The following is a 23,822-nucleotide window of genomic DNA, read 5'->3' as shown; positions in this document are numbered from 1 at the left end:
TGTTGGTTAATCTGCAGTCATACAGCGTCTTTAAGATGTCCATGCAAGAGCCTACTAGAGGTCCGCAGTCTGCAAGTTCTTTCACAAGTCTCTCACAAGTCTCACACAAGTCTGAATTAAGACAAAGATTTCATGGCAATATTGTGTTCTTAGGAGGAGGGGATATGGCTAAACAAAGCATGCAAATTAAGGGTTGTGGTCGGCAGGGTAAACTGCTTCTCAGGTCTAATCTCATCATGTTCTGGAGACAGAAACCGCCTGACCATTTGATCGAAAAGAGAAAACAATAGACACCCCATGCTGTGAAACTGACAATTTGCATTACATTGGCTTAGCCTGTTGTCAGAAAGACAAAAGGTTAATGTCCTTCCTAGCTGGGATGTTAATGAAATTATATAATTAAAAACCAGAGAATATAACTTTTCAGTTATACGTAGATTATTTTTCATTTGGAATTAGTTGATAGAAATTTATATTTCCACAGCGCAAAGATTTGTTTCAAAGCTATTTCTAAATTCACTTCCAGCAAACGAATAAATGAACAATAATAACAAAGTGTGGTCAAAAACTGAGCTGCATCCCAAATAGCACACTATATACTTTGTGCTTCTATAAGTGTTTTAAAGGTATGGACTTGGAGTGAGGGAATGAGTGAATGAGTCAGTTCCAAATGCACAAAGATCATTAGTAAGATAAGACAAAAACTATTTAATACAAAAAATTATTAAGATTAAAATCTAGAAGATTTGAAGGAGGTCCATCACTACCCATGAGGGGTTTGAAGTGTGTAATTAGAAATCCAGTTGAGGTGTCTTTATGCAAGTAAATGAGAATGGGCATAAATAGAAGAAATAATCTGTGCTCCAGGGAATGAAAAGACTGCAATTAATTGATTGCTTGCAGAAATAAGGTGGAGGCTTACATGATCTGACATTTAAAACTATTTTTAAGACCCATTTAAAGACAAAGACTTATCATTGCGTGCTGTCAAAAATATGTGAATATATGGAAATCATTAAATGGCTCCATTTATTTTGTTCAATCGACCAGCTAATATTACTGTAAATATGAGTGGTTTCTTATGCAATATGAAACAGGTGAGATAATTTGCCACATGTTTGTTCTCCGGAGATGAGTTGAGTGCTATTATGCTGGCTGAACATATTTCAAGAAAAAACTCAGTCACAGAATGTGAGCTGCAGGTGAGAAAATGAGTGTGACAGCAGAATAAACTTACCTCAGAATGAGAAATTGAAATTAAATAAAAACAGGGACAAAACGTGACATTTGAAAGTCATTGGATGACTCAGTTGTATATAAAATGAAATAAAATTCGGTACCACAGTATGCCAAATTGTACCCACATTTGTTTTGTCAACCAGGCTTCATGCGGAGCTGGAATTAGTATGTGTAATATGGGAGGTTAAGATAGTTCCAGGAAATGACTGCTGTACTGGAATGAAAACGGTGTTCTGTTTCTGAAGGTGCGCTGGAATGGAAATGAGTCAGAAGCCAAACACTCAGCAGCAGTCCTGAGCTTGGAAAATAAACTGCAGTAATACAGCTCTTATGTTAAGATAAGCTTTAAACAAGTATGTTACCTGAATGTGACCAGTGCTATGATCTTGGGTGTAAGAAAAATACAATGTGGCACTGTGTTGAGCATCGACGCATGTTCAAAGGAAGTTCCTGCACTTCCTCTCTAAAAAACATGTTTTGGAATTTGAGTCCATCAAAGCGTAAAGGTCTCACGAGTCAGTTTCAGAAATATGTCGGTGCTGTCCTTTCAGCTTAAATGTCACTCAGTCTTAACAGGATGTCGACCCAGAGCTAGTAATGAGTTTGACCCTTTGGCTCAGACGCACACCATTAGGTTGTGTTTCCATGGAAATGTACACTACAGAGCTTCTTGTGGTATTAATTATAGCAAATAGAGAGCAAATGGCAAATGCTCATTGCTCATGATTCAGTTCTCATTGTCAAACTTTTTTTTAGATCTTTACTTGGTTCAACAACATCAAAAGTGTCCAAAGATAAGACCAACCAGGCTCATTCTGATTACATATCGCTATATACATTTCTGGAGAGCACCAAATACGTCCTAGAAGCTATGTTTTTGTAGCTTTTATTTTCATGAATCTGTCAGAAGCCACTGTGTACGCTTTTTGAGATTTCAAATTTCTCTTTCAAGTGCTATTCACACCTGCACTTCTTACATAAATCCACCAGAGGACACCGTCGACTGACTGACTGACTAACCGATCGACTGACCCACACTCCTCCTTGCCTAAACCCAACCGATATTATTTTAAAAGCTCCGATTGACCAGCGTCCACCGACTTCCCTAAATCCAATCGCCAGTGTTTTCGAAAGCAATCTAGAAATAGAAAAGCCCTCACGGCATCCTGATTTCTTGTTTTTTACTTGATTATTTATTTTTTGGCTTATCTACTTTCTGGAACCATTCTTCACCAGATTCAAACCCCATTGTCAAACTGATAACAGCGAAAAAGCTTTTACAGAGGTAAGCGGTGAGCTAGTAAATGCGAAAAGGAACGACATCATACCACCCCGTAGCATTTGTCTTAAAGACGAAATGCAGCCATATGTGCCTCTGACTATCTAATTCAGGATCTCCAGAAAAGTATATAGCAGTATATGTTGCAATCAGCCGTGACACATTAAACCAGGGGTCACCAATCCTGGTCCTGGAGGGCCGGTGTCCCTGCAGGGTTTATCTCCAACTTGCCTCAACACACCTGCCTGGATGTTTCAAGTATACCAAGTAAGACCTTGATTAGCTTGTTCAGGTGTGTTTGATTAGGGTTGGAGCAAAAATCTGCAGGACACCAAACCTCCAGGAACAAGTTTGGTGACCACTGCATTAAACTGACAGCAAAAGCGAATGGCAGTGAACTTTAACTCTGTTATGTGGCTAAAAAGTTCTTGAAAACACTATGACAGGATATAATTTTCTATATTAGCAGGTGTCAATAGTCATGTCTGTATTTGTCATGCAATTAAAAAGGCAATCTAAAGCTGTTAAAATGTCAATATTTACACAACTATAAATACTTGGGCCACTTTTAGCCTCGACGCAGTCTCCTGATGCTGTAAACCAGATTCATCACACCCCAACCTGAATACTTGCTGCAGAAGCATCTTAATTTGCTTTTTAGTCTAGTGCAGAGATGCCCAAAGTAGGGCCCGCAGGCCAAAGTGTGTCTATTGTAACCTTTGATTTGGTCCACCATCCCATCTAGAAAGTGAGAGTGATGGAGAGGGTTGGGGTGAATGCCTTTAAGGAAGATTGTCATGTCTAATTTGACGTCACTTTTTGTTTTTTTGTTTGTTTTATTGTTTTGCTACAGAAAAAGCAAATTGAAATGAAATGTTTCAATTAAATGTTGTAAATTATTCCGATTTTTCAAAATGTGAATAATGTCACTCAACAGACTACGCAGATGATATCGGTGAGCAAATCAAAGCAAAAAGTAGTGTAACTCCATTCTGTTATAATGATATGTTTTTGTTTTTACTGTAATAACTTCATTATAAAATGAACATATGCTGTATTAGTTCATATAAAGCAATGTTATTTTTGAAATATTATTAAATAAATTAGAAAATTAACCATGGCAACTATAATTACCTTCATCACACAAGCCTCAGTCAAGTTTGGTTGTTGGCCCTTCATAAGAAAATGTTTGGGCACTCCTGATCTAATGTATGAATCAGCTTTAGGCATAATATTTTAGTTTACTTTATTTTGATATCTTTACATACTTTAAGTAACTAAAATTTATGTACCACTTTAGTCTTGTTGATGTTAAAAATCGTGGAAATGCGTGGATACAGCCATTTATGCATCTAACCTTATTGAATACATGAATTTCATGGGGGAGTAAATTAATCGTGCAAAGTGATTCACTACTGTTTACCCTCCTCAAATTAAGAGTATTTGCATCATTATTTAATGCCTAAAAACTCATCTCTTTCAGACCTGCCTCATTTACTTACAAATAAAATGTATCAGAGTTTATTTGCAGTTTTGGTGTGGTTCTTTTGGGCAGGTGTGAAAGGGGCAAATCGTATTAGGTGAACATGAACCGACCTCAAACTGACTCAAATGCAGAAAGTCCTTCTTTTATGTGGACTAAATCACATGCATTCTGGGATGATGAAAAGTTTTTGACACTTTAACACAATTATGGCAGGTCATGGAGTGGACAAACATGGCTGTGAGGAGGTTCATAGTGCCTGCAGACTTTTCCTCCGCTCTTTGTTTACTTCCGTGTGTTTCCCACATGGTAGTTCTTATCAACAAAATGCAGTACTGAAAATTTGTCTAGTCAACTACTGATGTGGATGTTGTCACGTGACTGCTTTTTGGTTAGTTTTAACTTGTTTGTTCTAGAGCAGTTGGTCTGGTGTGAAATGAAACCAAAACAGCTGAAAGTGCTATATAATGTATTATTTTATATATATATATATATATATATATATATATTATAAGGTCCAGTATGTAAGTTTGACATCCAGTGGTTGAACTAGATATTGCACAACTGGTTCAAAACACGTGCAATTGCAGGTTGCCAGATTGACGATACTACCAGGAGTGTGTCTGATTATCGAGCCTAAAGGCTGATTTAAGGCCGAATTAAACCATGTTCTAAATAAAAGCAACAGTACGCGATAAAGGGAATATTTTCCATATTAAAAGGAGTTTTTGTTCTAACCAACAGCTGCAAAATTATATAATAGAAATGGCTTCTATTTCTCACAGCTGATCAAACTGACATTGATCACCTTAGGTAGACCTCGTGTGCTTTATTCAGTGTTAAAGACTAGTAATGTGAGTTTGAATGACATTTTACATGGTATTTATTACCATTCTACTGAAAGCAGCAGCAGAAAGTTCACTTCAAATCTTGAAAATAAAATTAATCATTTGAAAATTGAACTGAAGAACTGTGACTCAGTGCAAGCCAACACATATCAGTAATTCAGCATGTAGTGTTAAAGAGGTTTAATATGTATTAATTAGATTATAAACCATACCATTTTGTTGGAGTGCATTAGGTGCACATATTCTGTGCTTCTGAATGGCTGTATTTAAATTTCTGTCATTTTGCATCTGGTGCAAACAGCCAAATTGCTCATCACTGCAAATCTCATAGTTTGTTGTTAGGACACGGGGTTACAATGTAACCTGCTCACTTAATGTTTACGCTCATAATATTTATATTATTCGCTAATTCATAACCACCTCATGTGAATTCTGAATCTGCTTTTCATTTCGGAGTCTGCTACTGTCCACCAGAGGTCGCATTTTGGTCACTGACACTTACTTTGAGAGCTTTCCTGACTGAATGAATGAAATATATGGTTTGCCACCAAGACAACCCGGGGTGCCTAAATGTAATTGGCCGAACTGGCATTGGGCGGGTTAAAAGACTCAATCAAAGACTGATGTTCCGTCATGTTATGCACATTTTCAAAGCAGAATATTTGTCTTTAGCATTGTTTTTCAGAAAAACAAGTATGTTTACTTAGCATGATTTTTAAATATCTGCAAGCATACTATGGTATTTTATGCTTTAGAATGAATAATTTATAATTATAATTAATTTATACAGCACCTTTAACTGTGGTTCAGACCACAACCCTTAATGTTGAGCTTGAGACTATTCTAGGATTTCTGTTTCAGGATTATAATAAGAGAGTGTAATAATAATAAAAATAAGACATTTAATTATTGAATTAATCTTACATGAAATGAAAACATCCCCAATAAGCAGCGTTGAAAAGTAAATGAATTGCAATATTTACCTATTTAACAGACAGGAAGCATTCGAGCACTAAATAAACCAGATGCAAACAGTCAGTTTACTCATTGTCAGCTTTGCCTAGCAACAGTCGTGGGATAGAGGTTTGACCTTCATCATATGCAGAGGTTATTAAACTGCTGTGCACTGTCCAGAGAGAACTTTATTTCACCTCACAGCAAATGCATGTTGTGGAATGAGAAATGACAATCTGCATTTTCATGGCTGTAATGCATTTATGTGAATAAAGTGACACATGCACATACATATTAAAACAGTTTCCATAATCTGATCCTGGTTCTCTTTTGTACATGTCCCTTATTTGACACTCCTAGTTCAGTTTGTGAGATAATTACATGTGTTTGATGAGTCCAAGCATCTGTAACGTTTGACTTGACTGTTTTAAAGATCCACTTATGTGCCGTATTCGCTGCATAATATTAGTGCAATAATTGTGAAATTTCCAGCTTATCTGAAGCCGTGCTCCTTTTTCAAGCATGCCATTTTTCTTTAAAGAGAATTTGAAAACATGTAGACTCAAAAGACACCTTTGAAAGTAGCTCTTTGACGTTTCTTCGCTGCATGGAGGCTTTCATGAAGTTATTTATTCTTACATTTATGCATTCCGCAGATGCTTTTATCCGAAGCAACATTCAGCTCTGAGTTTGAGGAGATTCTGATTTCATGGTTTCTCTACTGCACTGATCTTCTCTCAAGGTTATTTAAATGTTTCTCAAGTAAGACAATATATATTTCTACAAACAAGGATTGTTAAATAATTGTTTTAAATAATCCTTTTATTTAACTATATTATAATAAACTATATTTAAAGAAATATAGTTCCAGCAAAGAGCCTCAGAAGACAATATAAATCATTATTTTATGTTATAAGTGTTTTTAATGAAGCTTTGTTAAATGATGAAGTGTTGCTGGAGATGAAGAGCAAGGACTTTGACATGAAGTCTGAAATATAAAGATGCATTTAACATTAGAGTATTGTTTACTTATTTTATTCATGAATTATTCATGGTTATTCATGAAAGTCATTCCTGCACCGCTCTGTTTGCTGCTTGCACAACATTGTCCTTTGTTCAAGGAAACTCTCATGCCTTTATAGTGTTTAATTAAAATATCTTCCCCTCTTCTTTCAGTCTTCTCTAGTGGTCCACAAATAGAAAAGGTAGAAGTGCCAAAATAGATTTTACTGTTTATATGAAACTGGAAAAGAAGCCTACTTTTGCCTTTATAATGAAGGTTGATGCATTTCTATTGACTTTATTTTTCAGATACGAGCAGGTTGGAAGTCATTGGAACCTTATTGACTCAAGACGTCTGCTCTCATTTACTATCATTCATTTTTATATGTTAAAAACAGCTTATTATTGCTTAGTTAGCTTATTTTTATGTACAGTCATAAACAAACTGTTTTCTGCCCTTTATTATCCATGGTCATTTCTCCCATAGGCTACTAATTTAGAAGAATGAGGTCAATAGGATCGACATCAGAAGGGTTTGATGAGCCAATTAGTGTTGAGATTTTTGACAAAAGGTTTTCTTGTCAACCCAGTCATGTATGCTCTGCCTAAAGTTCATAAATGGCCATAGAAACCAAAAGGGTTATTCAACTGTAGATTAATAGGGGCTACCTTTTTATTTTTTGGTCATGCAGATGATAATAAGACATTATTTAAAAATGTGAATATTTCATATTTATTTAAAACAGTTTACCTTTATTACAAGAGAGAGAGAACAAATAGGATGTGATTTGAGGTGCAGTTAGTCACGCAGTTCTTATTTTAAATAACCTTTTGCATATTCATATTGTTTTGTTAATGTATGAATTAAATAAAATATTTTTTTTGTATGGGATTTAATGGATTTTTGTATTTTATTGGTCATAAATACAATTGTTCAATCTATTTATTCAATTAATGGTTGATACATTTTAACAGGAAAACTGGCTACTAGGAATTTTCATAAATTGAATGAAAAATTCACAAATATCAGTTCAATGTGGTTTAAAATCATTACTGAGAGTCAAACACTGAAGAGCAAATTCATCGATGTGTAGCTCTACCGATCCTGAACCATGCAAGCTAGAGGCGACAGCGGAGAGGGAAAAAAACTTCACCGATAGGAGAGTGAAGAAAAAAAACCTTGAGAGAAACCAGACTCAGTTCGGCACGACTATTTTAATTTCTCCGCTGGCCAAAAGTCTTGTGCAGAGCTGCAGTCTCAGCGGTGGAGGCTGGAAGCTGGCCTCAGCCAAGACTCGTCTGTCCCTGGAGCATCACTGGAATCAGTCTCATGCTCTCCACTCCCCCATGTCCACCACCGCAGCGGCAGCTCAGGATACGGACTGGTCCCGGATATGGAGACCTTGGGATCATCTCGTTGCTGGTCTTGGATCCAATCAAATTTCATAAGCAATATAATATGACGTGATAAAAACAAAATGCCATTGGCTGTTTTTTTTTTAAAAAGGGGAGGATCTACACTATGTTCTGCCCTGTCTGCAAAACAACCTCCTGGATATACTTTATCCCACTTATTACATGTTTACTTGTCATAAAATATTAAAATTAGATACAAAATATAGTTCTGATATGTAATAGTTTATTAATTATTTCATTAAAGCCAAAGCTGGCAGAAATTAAAATAGCTGAATGGAGCTGATGGAGTATACACTAACCTTTATATTATTCAGTCACAAGATTCCACCATACAGTCAAAAACAGCAGCGGAGCATATGGTTGTGAACGTATTTACTGATGGTCAGGATGGTTTGAGGTACCTAGATGGGCCTGTGTTATTCAGCAGTAGTTATGTTGGAGTAACATTCCTTGGAATGTGGTGACTGACTAATCAGAATCAGATATTCCATACAGTCAGTTCAGTATTTACTACCAACTTCCTCAAATGTAATATACTCATTCTACTAAAGTGTCTTCTTTCTAACCTGTGAATCCTATTGTTTTGTTGTCCACAGCGATGCAGAGTCTTCTTGATACTCTGAGTGACAGTACCAGCTCCACCACAGCCAATGACCTGGACCTCATCTTCCTGAAAGGAATCATGGAGAGTCCAGTCGTGAGTCGGCCTTTTTTTGACACCCATGTGTTTACACTGGCTCTTAGCAGAACAAAAGCTTCAAAACTAACTCGACAAGAACACAAGTATTTCACGCCTTTGTTTAAAAGATAAATCTCTGTCCTTACAAAAATGCAAAACCCAATGTAATGTATGTTTAGGTCTTGCTGGCAGTAAAAAGCATTTTATGCTGAGTTTGCACCAAACACAGAATTACTTATTTGCATCAGTATACTGCACACAATTCAAGGACACTAATGTGTGGAATTTGCCTCAATTGCATGTTCTGCGTTTCTTGTGAACCCAGCCATGTTGCCCAATCCAAAAGGCAAACACAGCATGCACACTGAGGCAAAATCTCCAGTTGTAGTGTCCACATGACCACTCTACACTCTTTTTTTAAAAGGTACACATTTGTACTTGAAGGGTCCATATTGGCTCCCTTAAACTATATATTATTAGTACCTACAAATTTTAAGAGGAACATTTTTGTACTCTTTAGGTACTAATGTGTACCCTTAAGGTATTAATATGGGCCGTTTAGGTACAAATTTGTACCTTTTGAAAGTGACAACTCGCGTACGTTTATTTCTGAGTTTCGCAAAGTCTTTATTCTTGTCAGTTGAAAACTTGAAAGTTTTGGTTTCAGTCACTTAATAAAATCTGTGGTTTTGAAAAAAAACATTCGCATGGACAGGACCTTTATCCAGGAATAATTATTTTTCCAGGTATGTTCACAAATACGAGGAATTTGTTTTAATGACAGAGCTTCTACTGTGCAACAGACTTACAGATACAGGACAGAAAACAGATAATAAATATATTTCAAAATAAAAGTAAGCAGTGAATTCCAATAAACAAAATGACAAGTGTGTGTACAGGTACAGTTGAAGTCAGAATTATTACCCCCCTTTTAATTTTTTTCTCTTTTTTAAATATTACCCAAACGATGTTTAACAAAGCAAAGAAATTTTCACAATATGTCTGATAATATTTTATCTTCTGGAGAAAGTCCTGTTATTACTTGTAAAAGTCTTTTTATTTCGACTAGAATAAAAGCAGTTTTAAATTTTTTAAACCCCTTTAGGCTTTTTTCGATTGTCTACAGAACAAACCATCATAATACAATAACTTGCCTAATTACCATAATCTGTTAACCTAATTAACCTAGTTAAGCCTTTGAATGCCACTTAAAGCTGTATAGAAGTGTCTTAAAAATATCTAGTCAAATATTATTCACTGTCATCATGGCAAAGATAAAATAAATCAGTTATTAGAAATGAGAAACTCTACATTAATAAATGTTAGTAAACAGTTTATAACTAAAGCTACAAATGCTGTTTTCTTGACTTAGAACCACATTTATACTGCTCTTAATAACTGAACTTTTATACTTTGTTTATCATTTATTTTGCATTACTAAATTTAGTATTTCATTATTTACAAATCAGTTATTTAAGCATAGTTGGTTTCTTTTTAAGATCATTCAGAATGAGTTAGTAAATAATTAATAAACTATTCAAATTAACATTTATAATTCAGGCATATACTAATAGTTAATTTGTATGTTAAAAAATGCTTTATTAACTCAACTTCATGCAGTTTTGTGACCTAATCTAAAGTGAGGACTATTTATGCTTTATAAATTCCTTATAAATGATGATTAAATGCTCAGTTCTAAAGAGGAAAAAAAAACAAAAAAAAAAAAACGACTTTATTTATACCCAATTGTTTGAAGCTACACAAATGAAACTGAACTTCAATTGAAAAATAAATCTTTGCAGCCTAATCTTTAATAAAATTACTGTACAGTTTAAACATCACATCCTGTTATACTGTTAAATTATTATATTGTTGTTATTTTATACAATTTTATGTCATATTTTGACACTCCTGTCATTCAACAATGTTTAATCTTTACAGTAATTTTACTTTTTAGATAAGATTGCAAAGATTATTAAGAGCATAAGAGCATCTAATCATCATTTATAAGGGATTTATAAATCATAAATAGTCCTCGCTTTAGATTAGGTCACAAAACAGCATGAAGTTGAGTTAATAAAGCATTTATTAGCATACAAAGTAATCATTAATTTATGCCTGAACAATAAGATGTATAAACATTGATTTTTAATAGTTGATTCATCATTTACCAACTCATACTGAATGATCTTAAAAACTACCAACTACTCTTAAATACAAATGGTTTGTAGATAATGCAATAATTCATTTAGTAATGAAAAATAAATCATTAACAAGGTATGAAAATACAATTTTTAAGCACAGTATAAATGTAGTCCAGAAAAGAGCATTTACAGCTGCAGTTATAAACTGCTTACTAACGTTTATTAATGTAGAGTTAATGCTTAACAGATAATGAATTCACCATATGCTAATGCTTAATTAATGGTTCATAGTGTGTAGTTATTATAAAGTGTTACCAAAAAATCTTCTCTCCGTTAAATAGAAAAAGGGAGAAAAAAAAAAATAAACAGGGGGGTGAATAATTCAGCGGGGTAATAATTCTGACTTCAACTGTATATTACTAAATACAACATTACATGTGCAGCTCTTACAGTGTATGTGCAAATTGGCATGTAAAGTATGTTGTTAAATAAATAAGTGTATATGTGTATAACAATTAGTGATGTTTGTTTCACGATTACTATAATAAGGTGTTCATGAGAGGGATTGCCTGTCGGGCTGTTCTGCTGCACAGTGCTCTGTAGCGTCCACCAGAAGGTAAAAGTTCCAAGAGGAAATGTGCTGGGTGTGAGGGGTCCAGAGTGATTTTGGTAGCCCTTCGCCTTGTACAGTTCTTAGCGAATAGGGAAGGTTGTTCCAGTGATTCGCTTAGCAGTCCAAACTGTTCGATGTAGTCTTCTGAGGTCAGATTTGGTAGCTGAGCTATACCAGACAGTTATTGAGACTGATTAAATGATTCAATGCCTTAATTTAGAGTTAGTGTTTTTAATAAATAGGAATTAATAAGAACGGTTTCACATACAGTACAGATGGCAATATTGTCACACAGATCTCTGAATGTGACTAAAAAGTAGTCCTTTGAACCGTCAAACATGTATGTTCTTGTAGTCCACTATTGCTGTTTTGCTAGCACTTGTCTATACTATAGTCACGATATTAATCACATCAATCTCAGTGTTACATTTGTCACCCAAATTTTCACCTCCCAAATATCATCCAGATGCATTGCAAAATATGTTTTTTTGTTTGTATTATTTTAAAATTTACTTAAATGAAAGGTCTCAAATTGCCATTCTTCTGGCAGTCCTTTTGATTGGTAGTCCTTGCCTCAACAAAGTCGAGGTCAGGGATCTTGGGCTTAAAAAGGCTGGTGACCACTGATCTAGATGAACTGCGCAAAAAAGTTTTAAGTTGAACAGTGTAGTGCAAGCACCAGCCACAACTTTTTTTATTTGATGATGGATGAAATATTGATGCTCCAGCAAACAGCCAGAACGTACAGGACTTTGTTTACTGTGCTGTTTGGCCGCAGGCTGGGATTTGGTGTGTTGTAGACTTGTATAATAAGCTGTTTGGATTTGTGCTGGTGGATTTTTCCTCAAGGTCAAATCTGAGACTTGTCAGAATTATTTTTGAATTTCTCATAAATGTTTAACAAGGATCTTTTTATGTATTATGTTGCTAATGCAGTTATTTCTTTATTTAAACTACAGTGTATAGAGTCAGAAATACCGATTTTCTATGAAAATTGGTTCTAAATATTTAAACTGTTTAATTATTCATTTTTTGCAGTGTTGATAATGTATCATATTTTTCAGCACTAAAGGACTTTAACGCCATAGTGTGCATTTCATTTAAATAAATAAATAGTACTGTGTTTCAGAGCAAAGCACATTAAAGTTTTAGAGTGTTTGTTGGAAATCCTACACTGCTTTGAAAGCTACCGTCACTAATAAAATATTCAATAAGTTTTATTTCTATAGATATTTATTCACCAAAAATGAGATAATGTTTTAAAGGCACAACAGGAAAGAAAAATCAGCAACTTTCATGATTACACAATGAGTCACGGTGTCATCAAACTACACCCTTGTTTGTTGTGAATACAAACTCTCTAGTGGTGAAAATGACATATTGTGCTTTTAAACAGAGTAGGTCAATATATTCGTTACATTTTCTAAATGTTCTCAGCATCTCCTCAGCCTGGTCTTGTAGCTGTTTTACATGAAGAAGATCATGAAGAAGATTACATTGTCCAGTTTTTTCCCTTATTGAATTTGTGGTTTATTTAGCCACATGAAGCAGCAGCAGGAATGATCTAAAACATTTATCACCATTGTGACAGAAAATGAATGCACTCCCTTAAACACACTAGCAGAAAGGCAGTGTAATCCTTTTAATATGTTGTCTAAACCAGGAATTCCCTAACTTTTCAGCCCGCGACTCCCAAAATAACAATGTCAGTGACTCTCGACCCCCATTTTTCAAGGTGGTTATATATACAGTATATACTGTAAATAAACATTGCAGACACAACTATAGGCATATATAAACATGAGCATATTGACAACACAAAAATGCCACAGCCTATTTACTATATAATGCTTTTTTTCGTCATTTATTAATTTAATTACATTATAGTATAAAAAATTAAAGGCTGATGGCTTTTTATTTGTGTGTTGTCGTTTCTTTAACGCAACTATTAATTCTCTTCTGTGAGTTATAAATAAAATATAGTAATTCAAATAGTTAAATAAAATTTACTTAATATCACCAAGCCACTCCTTGTCATTGTCCCGCGACCCCCCATGGGGTCCCGACACCCACTTTGATAACCACTGGTCTAAACCATAGGTCTCAAACTCAATTCCTCTGCTTTTTCTGTTTTGCTCCAACCCTAATCAAACACAGCTCATCCAAATAATCAAGTGTTCAAGACTACTAGGTCAGCTGTGTTTGATTAGAGTTGGACCAACACTGTGCAGAGCTGCGGCCTTCCGGGAATTGAGTTTGAGACCTATGGTCTAAACCACAGGTGTCAAACTCAGTTCCAAAAGGGCCGCAGCTCTGCACAGTTTAGTTCCAACCCTAATTAAAGACACATGATCAAACTAATTGAGTGCTTCAGGCTTGTTTGAAACCAACAGGTAAGTGTGTTGGAGCAGGGTTGGAAATAAACTGTGCAGGGCTTCGGCCCTCCAGGAATTGAGTTTGACACCCCTGGTCTAAACAAAACATCTTCACAGAACTTAACATGGTGTGATGTCAGTTTCATATTTAAAAAAAAAAAATAGATATTATATTTCTTGTTAACAATATAAAAAAAACTAAAGCAGAATCATTTTTGGATCCAAAAGCAGGTTTTATCAGTGGTCAGGCAAGCAAAGGTCGATTCAGGTGCAAACAGGTATATGGAGACAGTCCAGAATCGTAGTCGAATAACAGGTAAGGAGGTCAGAAGGCAGGCGGCAAACAAAGACAAAAGGATAAGCTAGGCTAAGGTCAAAACACGGAGAAGCAAGACAAGGAAAACGCGTTGTAGTGTTACTATTACAGTTAACAAAACTCGGCAAACTGAATGGGTGAGTGTGTGTCTTAAATAGTGTGTGCAATCAGTCTCTGACAATCCTCAGGTGGTGTGAATGTAATCAGTTTAGATGAGGAAGCGTCTGTGTCTGGGCGAAGTGCATGTATGAATATGTAGTCCAGAAATGGCGGAATTGTAGTCCATGAGTATTTGTGAGAGAGATCCAGCGATCTATGGAGTAGTTATTGTGACAATAACATTTGAACAACACCCATTCTTGTCTAAAGACATTTTTTTGATCCACTTTTGTCTAATTATTATTAGATAGAACTGTTTAATGCTGCAAAGTTAGAACGTTCAAAGTGTTTTAAAAATGAAAGTTGCCTCATTTACATAACAAAATTCAGACACATCAACCACACTGTAAAAAGCTTTAAATGACTCTACTTAGAAAAAGTGAGTAAACCTGTAAACTCTTTCAAAGTTAGTAGTTGACTTTATTTAGAAAAAAAATTGTAAACCTGTTGTTTTTAAGGTGACTAGTTGACTTTACTTGGAAAAAGTTGAGTAAACCTGTTAAAAGATAATAGTCTTAGATGCAATTTTTGGAGGGCCGCACCTCTGAATTGTACAGCTCCAATCTCCTTCAACCCACTTGCTTAATAGTCTCTAGTAGTCTCGAACACTTTGATTAGTTGGACCAGCTGTGTTTGATTAGGGCTGGAGCAAAACTGCAGAGCTGCGGCTCTCCAGGAATCCAGTTTGAAAGGTGTTTTAAAGTGATTAGTTGACTTTTTAAAAAAATAAGTAAATTTGTTGCCTTAAATTTAAGTAAACAAACAATATGCATAATTTAAATGAAGTCTTATTTAATTTTAATTCTTAACAGTTCCAAGTTACAAGTTTTCTCACTTTTTTACATGATGCTGATCACAATATGCTGGTTATTGAATCAAATATTGGTCAATTAATACTTTGAATGTTGTGTGTATGCAGTCTCGTGAGCACTATGAAGAGCCGAAGCTGGAGGCGGTGAGGGACAATAATGTGGAGCTGGTGCAGGACATCCTGAGAGACCTGAACACCCTTTCACCTGATAGTCCTGCGGCACATGAGCTCATCTGCATCCTCAAAGAGCCACACTTTCAGGTACATGCAGAGTCAGTCAGACACAACACCTTCCATTGGGTTTCATTTTGATTATTAAAGAGGCCTTCCTAAATACCTCAAAAAAAATGTTTCTCTCTCTACAGTCTTTACTTGAAACGCACGACTCTGTAGCATCCAAAAGCTATGAGACTCCTCCTCCCAGTCCTTGTGCATTTATGGACCCCGCGTTCAACAACCAGCCGGTGCCCCCTGATGCTGTGAGAATGGTGGGCATCCGCAAAGTGTCTGGAGAGCATCTGGTGAGCCTCTAGAAGTTTTTATTATGCTTGAAAAATGAACTGAACTGAAATGTAAAAGTAAAGTTAAGTATATGACTGCTTATAAAACTCTAAGTAAAAAACTAAGGAAAACATTGTGATGGGTCACAGTTTATTTTGATGGTCTGTTTGTTGAATTTAAGTTACATTGCATCTTCATGCTAACTAATTCTCATTATATTATAAATGGAATGTTAGGTTGGGTTAGGGTTAGTGTAAGTTGACATGTATTGTATTTGCAAAGTTTCTTATATTCAGTTACATGTCAGTTGAAGGAGCAGTATCAACAAATATTAAGCAGACAGTCTACTAATACTCAAATTGACCATCAAAATAAAATGTTATCCTGTAATGTGATGTGAGGTGCTATTCAATAATGATATGTGTTATTTTTTGCCACTAACAGAAAGCAAAATGTGTGTTTTCAAATAGACCCTATATTAAATAGAAAGATTTCTGCATTTGTTAGCATTTCTGGATTTAGAATGTTTACTAAAGTATTTCTGTAGGGTAGCATATTAGCGTAGCAAGCAATTATTAAATAACTTAAATAATATAATACAGTACAATATACTATTGAACTTCACTGATGAAGTATGCTCTGTATGAACAGTGAGCTGTTTTAAAAAATATTCTAACACTAGATAAAACAAAATTTTATTTTGAGTGTAAATAATTACATGATTATTTTGCAAGATACCAGTATTTACTAGCCACAGCCATATTAACCTGCAGCCCAAGACTGGGCTAAACCACTTGCTGTTGGAAGTGGTGTTAGTGAGGCCAGCAGGAGGCGCTCAACCTGCGGTTTGTGTATGTCCTAATGCCCCAGTAAAGTGAAGTGGACATCAAAAAAAAGCATAAAATAAAGCATAATTATTTGGTTAGTTGTTTTTTATGTGAAGTTTTTTTGAAACCAACATTTTGAATGTAATAGAAAATCGTAAACTATTCAATAAAGCTGATATTGTTATTTAGAAGCACTCAAGCGAAGCAGTCTGTGCCACTTTGCTTGAATCTCAAACTGTTTCCTCTGGTAGGGTGTGACATTTCGGGTGGAGGGTGGAGAGCTGGTGATTGCCCGGATCCTGCATGGGGGCATGATTGATCAGCAGGGTCTGCTGCACGTGGGTGACATCATCAAAGAGGTCAATGGAAAAGAGGTCGGGAGTGACCCCAAAGTCCTGCAGAACATGCTGAAAGAGTCCAGCGGGAGCGTGGTCCTCAAGATCCTGCCCAGCTACCAAGAACCACACACACCACGACAGGTGGGCAACATTCTGACATACACTGAGTTTTTTCTGAGTAGTAAGTGAAAAGTGTGTAGACGACATAATATATGAAATGCTGAATCTAATGGACACTTAAAATCCCCATGAAGTTATGGGAGAATATTTATCAATGGCAATGAAGCAGTCAAGTTGAGGTCAAGTCAGCTTTATTTCTATAGCATTTTTTACAATGTACACTGGGTCAAATCTGCTTTACATACAGTTGATGAAGAGCGAAAATCCATAACAATATTTATGATCATTGAACATACTGTATCAGGCAGGCAGCAGAGTAGTGTTAGAATTCTGCTGTAGTTCTGATTTAGTTCAATTTTATATGAATGTCACTGTTGAATGACCATACTCTTGATGAACAACTCCACCAAAGCAGTGGATATGACAATCACAACATGGTGAAAGTAGTAAATATGAGTTTCATACACATTTATTTCATACAGAACATACTTTTTAACAGTCATGAATTACCTTTCAGAGCAAATGCAATACTGTACTACCAGGTTGTTGGGTTGAAACTGTAAATATATATATATATATATATATATATATATATATATATATATATATATATATATATATATATATATATATATATATATATATATATACGTACTTATATGCGTAGATGATAAGAAAGTAGTGGAATTTCAATGGGAAATCAATCCACGTTTCAAGATGTGAAACAGTTGCCTTTGTAAACTGACTGAAATGTTGAAGGTACAGACAGGGGAAATAATTGTTTTATTTGGTAAATGATTTTTTCCCCAAAATAGAGTCTACTTTAATTTAATATTTATTGCAGAGATTCACATTAGTGTCTGTTTAGCAGGCTTCTGTTTTAAAATAATTCACACATAAGATGGTCAAGTATTATGAAGCCTTTTTTCCTTCTGTATTCAGTATTTACTGCAGGTTTGTAGAGGAAATAAAACAAATATTTCTCTCCAATTTTCTTAAAAAAGCTGTAATGTCATATAAAATTCTTTGTAATTGTATACATTTGATTGTGTTAATGACAACTACCAAAGTCCCTTTAAAGCAAGTCATTTCACTTGGCGGCCATCTTTGAAATGCCTCTCGGGCAGCATGCTCTGGCATTGGCACTCCAAAAACTGCTCGCCAAGCTTCCGATTAAATTTCATATTAGGAATCACCAATAAAATTAAACAACAGTCTTTAGTTTCAATTCTAAATGTCTGAATCACACAAAATCTGCAGAAACTCACATCTGGTCCAAACCCCTCCCCCGGAACATCATCAGTCTATAGCAATCAATGATTGGCTCCTGTACTAGAAGGCGGGCTTTATTCGCCATATAGCTATCGATGATTGGCTCCTGTACTAGTAGGCGGGGCTTTATTCACCATATTGTCCGTTACAATTTTCCCCATTCAAAAAGATGCGAGTGACACGTCTTATGTATTCTATAGTCTTTGCAACTGCTCGAACACAAGATTCACTTGGACAGCATTTTTGTTATTGTTTGCTTGTTTAACCAATTCAACATTACATAATCAGTATGGTGTAAAATAAATAAAGGTCAGTATTACAAAGAATGACAAGCAGGATCTAGCGCTTACATTTTAAAAGATTACTGACTAATTAGAGGAACAGAACAAATGAAGATGTCTAAGTTCTTAAGGCTTGTCCAACTGTTCAAATTTACTACCCTTTTGTTATGTTAGGGACGAAAACATCCACAAAATTAAACTGCGGTAAAAACACATCAGATTAATATTTTCTTTTCCATTTTTCTTTTCTCAGTCCTGACCAAAACTACTAAATTGCTTAGAAACATTAACAGGATTTTAATTTCTTTCTATAATTGCCAAATTCACATATGATGTCACTGATTTGGTGAGAAAAAACACACAAAGGGACGTATTTTCTATATAAAAAGTAATTGTGGACTAGATTTTTTACCTTTTATCATAGTCTTAGACATGTGAACGATTAGTACCAACATTGGCTTTGATGTTCTGATGCAGTGATTTTCATTTTTTCTAATTTACTCTTGGTAGCTGTTTTTGCCCCATTGACTTCCATTATAACCACATTTGATGATGCATAAATACACAGTCTTTGATTCATTTACTCCATGTGGCTCTGAGAGCTGAGATGCATATTTAGATTTTCTCAGACACATCAAGGTAAGTGCGCAAAGGTCACTCTCACACATACACACACTTTAATTTGCTGTTTTACACCATATAAAATCAGAAACTAAACTTTTTTTTTTTTTTTTGCATAGGCCTATTTAAAGGGTTAATGGCGCCAGTGATGATTAACAGTAAAAATTACAAAATTGACCTCTTCCCAACAGGGAAAAATACAAAGTACATGATTATACGGTGTCATGGTTTTGCAATAAAAAAGATGTAGTTATACCGAAAGTCAATGGGGCAAAAACAGCCACCAATAGTAAATTGGCAAGAAAAATGAAAATTAAAACACACATGTGCAAGACTTTGATAAAAGGTAAATAAAAAAATCCAGTCCACAATTACTTTTTATATTAAAAACACCAAATTAGTAACAACATTTATAAACTTGCCAATTAAAATCCTGTAAGTTTCTAAATAATTTAGTTGTTTTGATCAGTACTGAGGCTGATTAACAGATTTCTGTAACAAAAAACAAAACAAAAAAAAATGTAGATTTGTCTGATGTATTTTTACAGCAGTTTAATTTAGTGGATGTTTAACAAAAGGATAGTATTTGGCCAGAGTCTATTGTTGTAAAATAAGATTTGACACCAAAAAATCATTCTGCTCGCTGAAACACAGAAATGGCCCATTTCCTCTGACTGGTACAGTACAGTACGGTATGGGCCTTTTCGGGTCACCTTCATCAGGCTTGCATTTCCACTACCAAGGGTACTCTTTTGGTGGGTGAGGTGTATGAGAGAAAGTTTCAGTAGACATCAGTCACCCTCGAATAAATGTGTACAGTAAAGCTGTACAGGTTGTTTACATATCACATGAGAAGCACTTCTCACAAAACAGATGCTTTATACACATAAATACTTGTTTATAAATGTTTATTACTAACTTTTCTATGAACATGATTTGATTATAACTGCAGATCAATGACAGTGCCTGAAATAGCCTACTGTAACATCTGCAGTTATGTAAAATAAATAAATAAATGAACATATATGAACACATACAGCCCCTTAGAGTCTCCGATATGTTACCAACTACAGAAAAACCACACACAGCATACATTTAGTCCTTATTTAGGTTTATAAACAACACGCAACATAGCCCACAGTCAGTACAAACCTCTCATCTATGTAATCTTCACCATCACATGTAAACTCTGTTAGAGAGTAACTGTCATTCCGAGTTCATAACAGTCCAAAAGGCGATGATAAACGTGGCAGTTTGTTTGTGATTCAGGTTGCTGAAACAACTTGCTCCTGTGTTTTGTCGGGCTTCTCCTTTGTTCGCGCTTCACTCTCTCCTTTTTCCTTTTCTTTCTGAAAGGATCTGATGACGGAGACACTTCAATAATCACGCACACGTTATTATTATCAGCCCAAAAAGTTCATTATATCAAATATAGATGCGATCGCGAGCTCCCCTCATAAAACAACAACTGGACACGGCAGATTTAGTTCTTCTTGGCTTTGTGTCTGTACATCAAGACAATGAGTAACAATGCATAAGTTCTGTTTGAGCTTGGGTCTTCCATGGTAGAGATCTGCGCGGGACTAAATTTTGAATCCCGCTCCCGCCCGCACCCGCCAGGTTTTAGCCCGAACCCGACCGCTCCTGCTTATATTAAGAATTTATTGTCCAGCTGCCCGACCCGCCCTGTTTTCTGGCCGCCGCGCCCGATCCCGCTAAAGAGCGGGGGAGAACAAAACCGAAAATCCCTCAGCTATACAGTCCAGACAGCCAAGCTGTCTGTATAAACACACACACACAGACAAATCTCTCTCTCTCTTACGCGCGTGCGCACTAACACACACACAAGCACCAAGCAGACACACAGGCGTTTGCTGTTATATCAACTCAAAGGCTTGTAATACCATGTATCAAGTACCAATGTAATACCAAAAGGTTTTATATAAAGGTATATAAATACTGAGTCGCGCCAAATCCGGGCCGCAGCGCACATTACGCTCGGGCCGATTCCGGCGCCGGCCGCCACATCTGGCCCGATTGATTCGGGCCGGAATCGGGCAGTGAGTCCACAAGCATCCGGGGTCCGGCAGCCGGAGCCGGGCTGAGTGGTAAGTCTCCGGCAGGCGAGAATCTAGCCGGAACTGGCCCGAGTATATTTTGCAATCTGGGAAAGCTCTCTGTCTCTCATTCGCGCACGCGCGCACTAACATACACAAGCACCAAGCACACACACAGGCAAAGCTCTCTCTCTCTCTCTCTCTCTGTCTCTCTCTATTATTCGCATAGCAATATCCGCGATATTGCTGAACAGCACGCTCTTGTCCCAAATTAAACCCGTTACCGACCGCTCCCGCGATTTATTCTGAAATTTATTCCCCCGCCACAGAAATCTGGTCGGGTCCTGCGGCGCCCGCGGGAATGCAGACCTCTAGTCCATGGCTCGTTATTATATGCATTAGTTTTACAGTGTAATGTCTCGGCTGTGTATAAAAACATGGCAGTCCCTTTGTTTTCATTCTGGCTAGCTCCACACAAGCTCCTGACGTATCTCTGTAACCAATCAGCGTTCAGCTGCGCGTGTAGCTCCACCTTTTGGTACACTTTCTCATGTTTGGTACCCTTTTGAAAGGGTGCCGAAAAAGTGGTACGGTACGGTTCGGTACGCCTTTTGACAGTGGAAACGGCCATTAAAGCGTACCAAACCGAACCGTACCGTACCACTTAGTGGAAGCAGGGCAAAAAAGTTATGGCCAATTTAAGACTCAAAATCACTCCAGAGTGGATGAAAACATCCCCAACAGTACATAAGGGTTAACCACTAAGTGGTCTAAAATGTAAAGCACAAATATTTTCAAACAGAGCCTACAGTCTATGTAATGTTTAAAAAGTCTTAGATTTATTGTATTGATTTTTTTCATTTGGAATGTGGACTATAGTAGTTTAAGACTTAGGATAAAGTACATGGGCAATAATTTAATAACACTGCTAGCATTTTTCCAAATTACTGGCTAATTTTGGGAACTAAACAAAGGAAACTCTAAAAGCAGTCAGTGAGTCAGAGCAGACTGCCACACTGATAGAGATTTGTGCACTCTGAATATATGCCATGTGTCACATGGAACCATTTTCTGATACATTTGTACATTTCTTTAAAAGCTGGTCATTGCCATGAAACCAGGACATTTTTATTTCTCCTTCTGAATACCTAGTACCTGAATTGCCTGTGCCCCAGTCAAAGGAACTCCAGAAAAGGAGGTATATGTGTTTGTATGTGTCAGACAGTTCAGTAAGCTTTAAAGGGCACCTAGGTTACCACTTTTTTCAGATTTAACATACAGTAAGTGTTTTGCGTCTCCAGAATGTGTCTGTAAAGTTTTAGGTCAAAACATCTATCAGAATTTTCATTATACCTTTTACAAGATTTTATTTTAAACATTTTTTCCACCAGGGGGCTGTTTAGTTGAACTGCGCCTTTAAGAAAAGTCCGGCTTGCCCACCGTTTCTTAGTGCCTTTCTGCGTGCCTTAATCTCCTCCCTCGGCTGCGTCAGACAACAGACAGACAGACTTAGGAAGAAGATCTCATGTAGCGTTTGTGAGAAATACTACAGTAGGAACTTTACCCATGAGCATTTGTTGTGGAGATGCATCGATGAGTCACACACACAATGCCAATGTACAAAGTTCATGCGCACATGCACACACAGATACACACACACACATACACACACACACACACACACACACACACACACACACACACACACACACACACACACACACACACACAAACACACAAAAATAAAACTAAATTTACAAAATAAACCTGATTTAACGTCCACAAACCGGGATTGAAGCGTCTTCCTTTATAATTGTTCTGACTCATGCCTGTGCTGATGAAGTAAAGCTGAAGTAAATCGCTGTAATTCATTACAAACGTTTTAAAACATTTTAAGCATATGGAACTCACTCTTGATCACATTTGATGATGATTGATGATTGTAGCAAACTGAACAGACCTTTTATACCCGGTTGCTTTGTGCACGTCTGGTCTTGTTGACATGATTACACACGTGACTACCGGGACATGTTACGCAGCTGTCAATCAATTCGGTGGGTGGGAGGACTGCACTCCTACGGCAAGTTGCGGTCAGTCTGAAAACCGCTCTGATTGGTCCACCGTTTTTATGTTGTTAAACTGAAAAAAAGGACTTGATGTTTTATTTCATCCCAATATGACGTTCTATACACTATATCCACACATGTCTGTTCAAACAGCTTGAAAAGTAGATTTTTCACCATAGGTGCCCTTTACACTTGACGGACAAAATAGAGGACAGCAACAAGACTGCTCTGCACAGCAAACTGATTGAAGAGCCTTTTCCCTCTTATTTCGTCATGCCCTTCCCTCTCTGTTCCACACATGACTGCTATTGAATGAATACAGAAGGAAAAGGAGGGAGGCGGATAGCAAGCAAATGAACATGACATGGATGGATTATGATTCTGATCAAAATCCACGTTTTGGTACATGTATGCCATACCT

The 23,822-nt window shown here is 36.3% G+C and overlaps 1 protein-coding gene across 9 annotated transcripts in view; it reads left to right on the top strand.

The window, feature by feature from the left end:
- The window catches only part of mpp2b (MAGUK p55 scaffold protein 2b), a 101,044-nt gene that overhangs the window by 47,458 nt on the left and 29,764 nt on the right, over positions 1–23,822 (top strand). For all 9 annotated transcript variants that reach the window (XR_012387531.1, XR_012387532.1, XR_012387530.1 and 6 more), the window contains 4 exon segments: positions 8,818–8,918; positions 15,427–15,579; positions 15,684–15,839; positions 16,898–17,125. Coding sequence is in view for 6 of the 9 variants with exons in the window: in XM_073917547.1 (XP_073773648.1) it covers positions 8,818–8,918; positions 15,427–15,579; positions 15,684–15,839; positions 16,898–17,125 (638 nt within the window). In the remaining 3 variants the exon portion in view is untranslated.

Source organism: Danio rerio, chromosome 12 (genome assembly GCF_049306965.1).
Source record: "Danio rerio strain Tuebingen ecotype United States chromosome 12, GRCz12tu, whole genome shotgun sequence".
NCBI classification, from domain to species: Eukaryota; Metazoa; Chordata; class Actinopteri; order Cypriniformes; family Danionidae; genus Danio; species Danio rerio.
The sequence above is the reverse complement of the archived record's forward strand: the minus strand, read 5'-3'. Positions and strand labels throughout refer to the sequence as shown.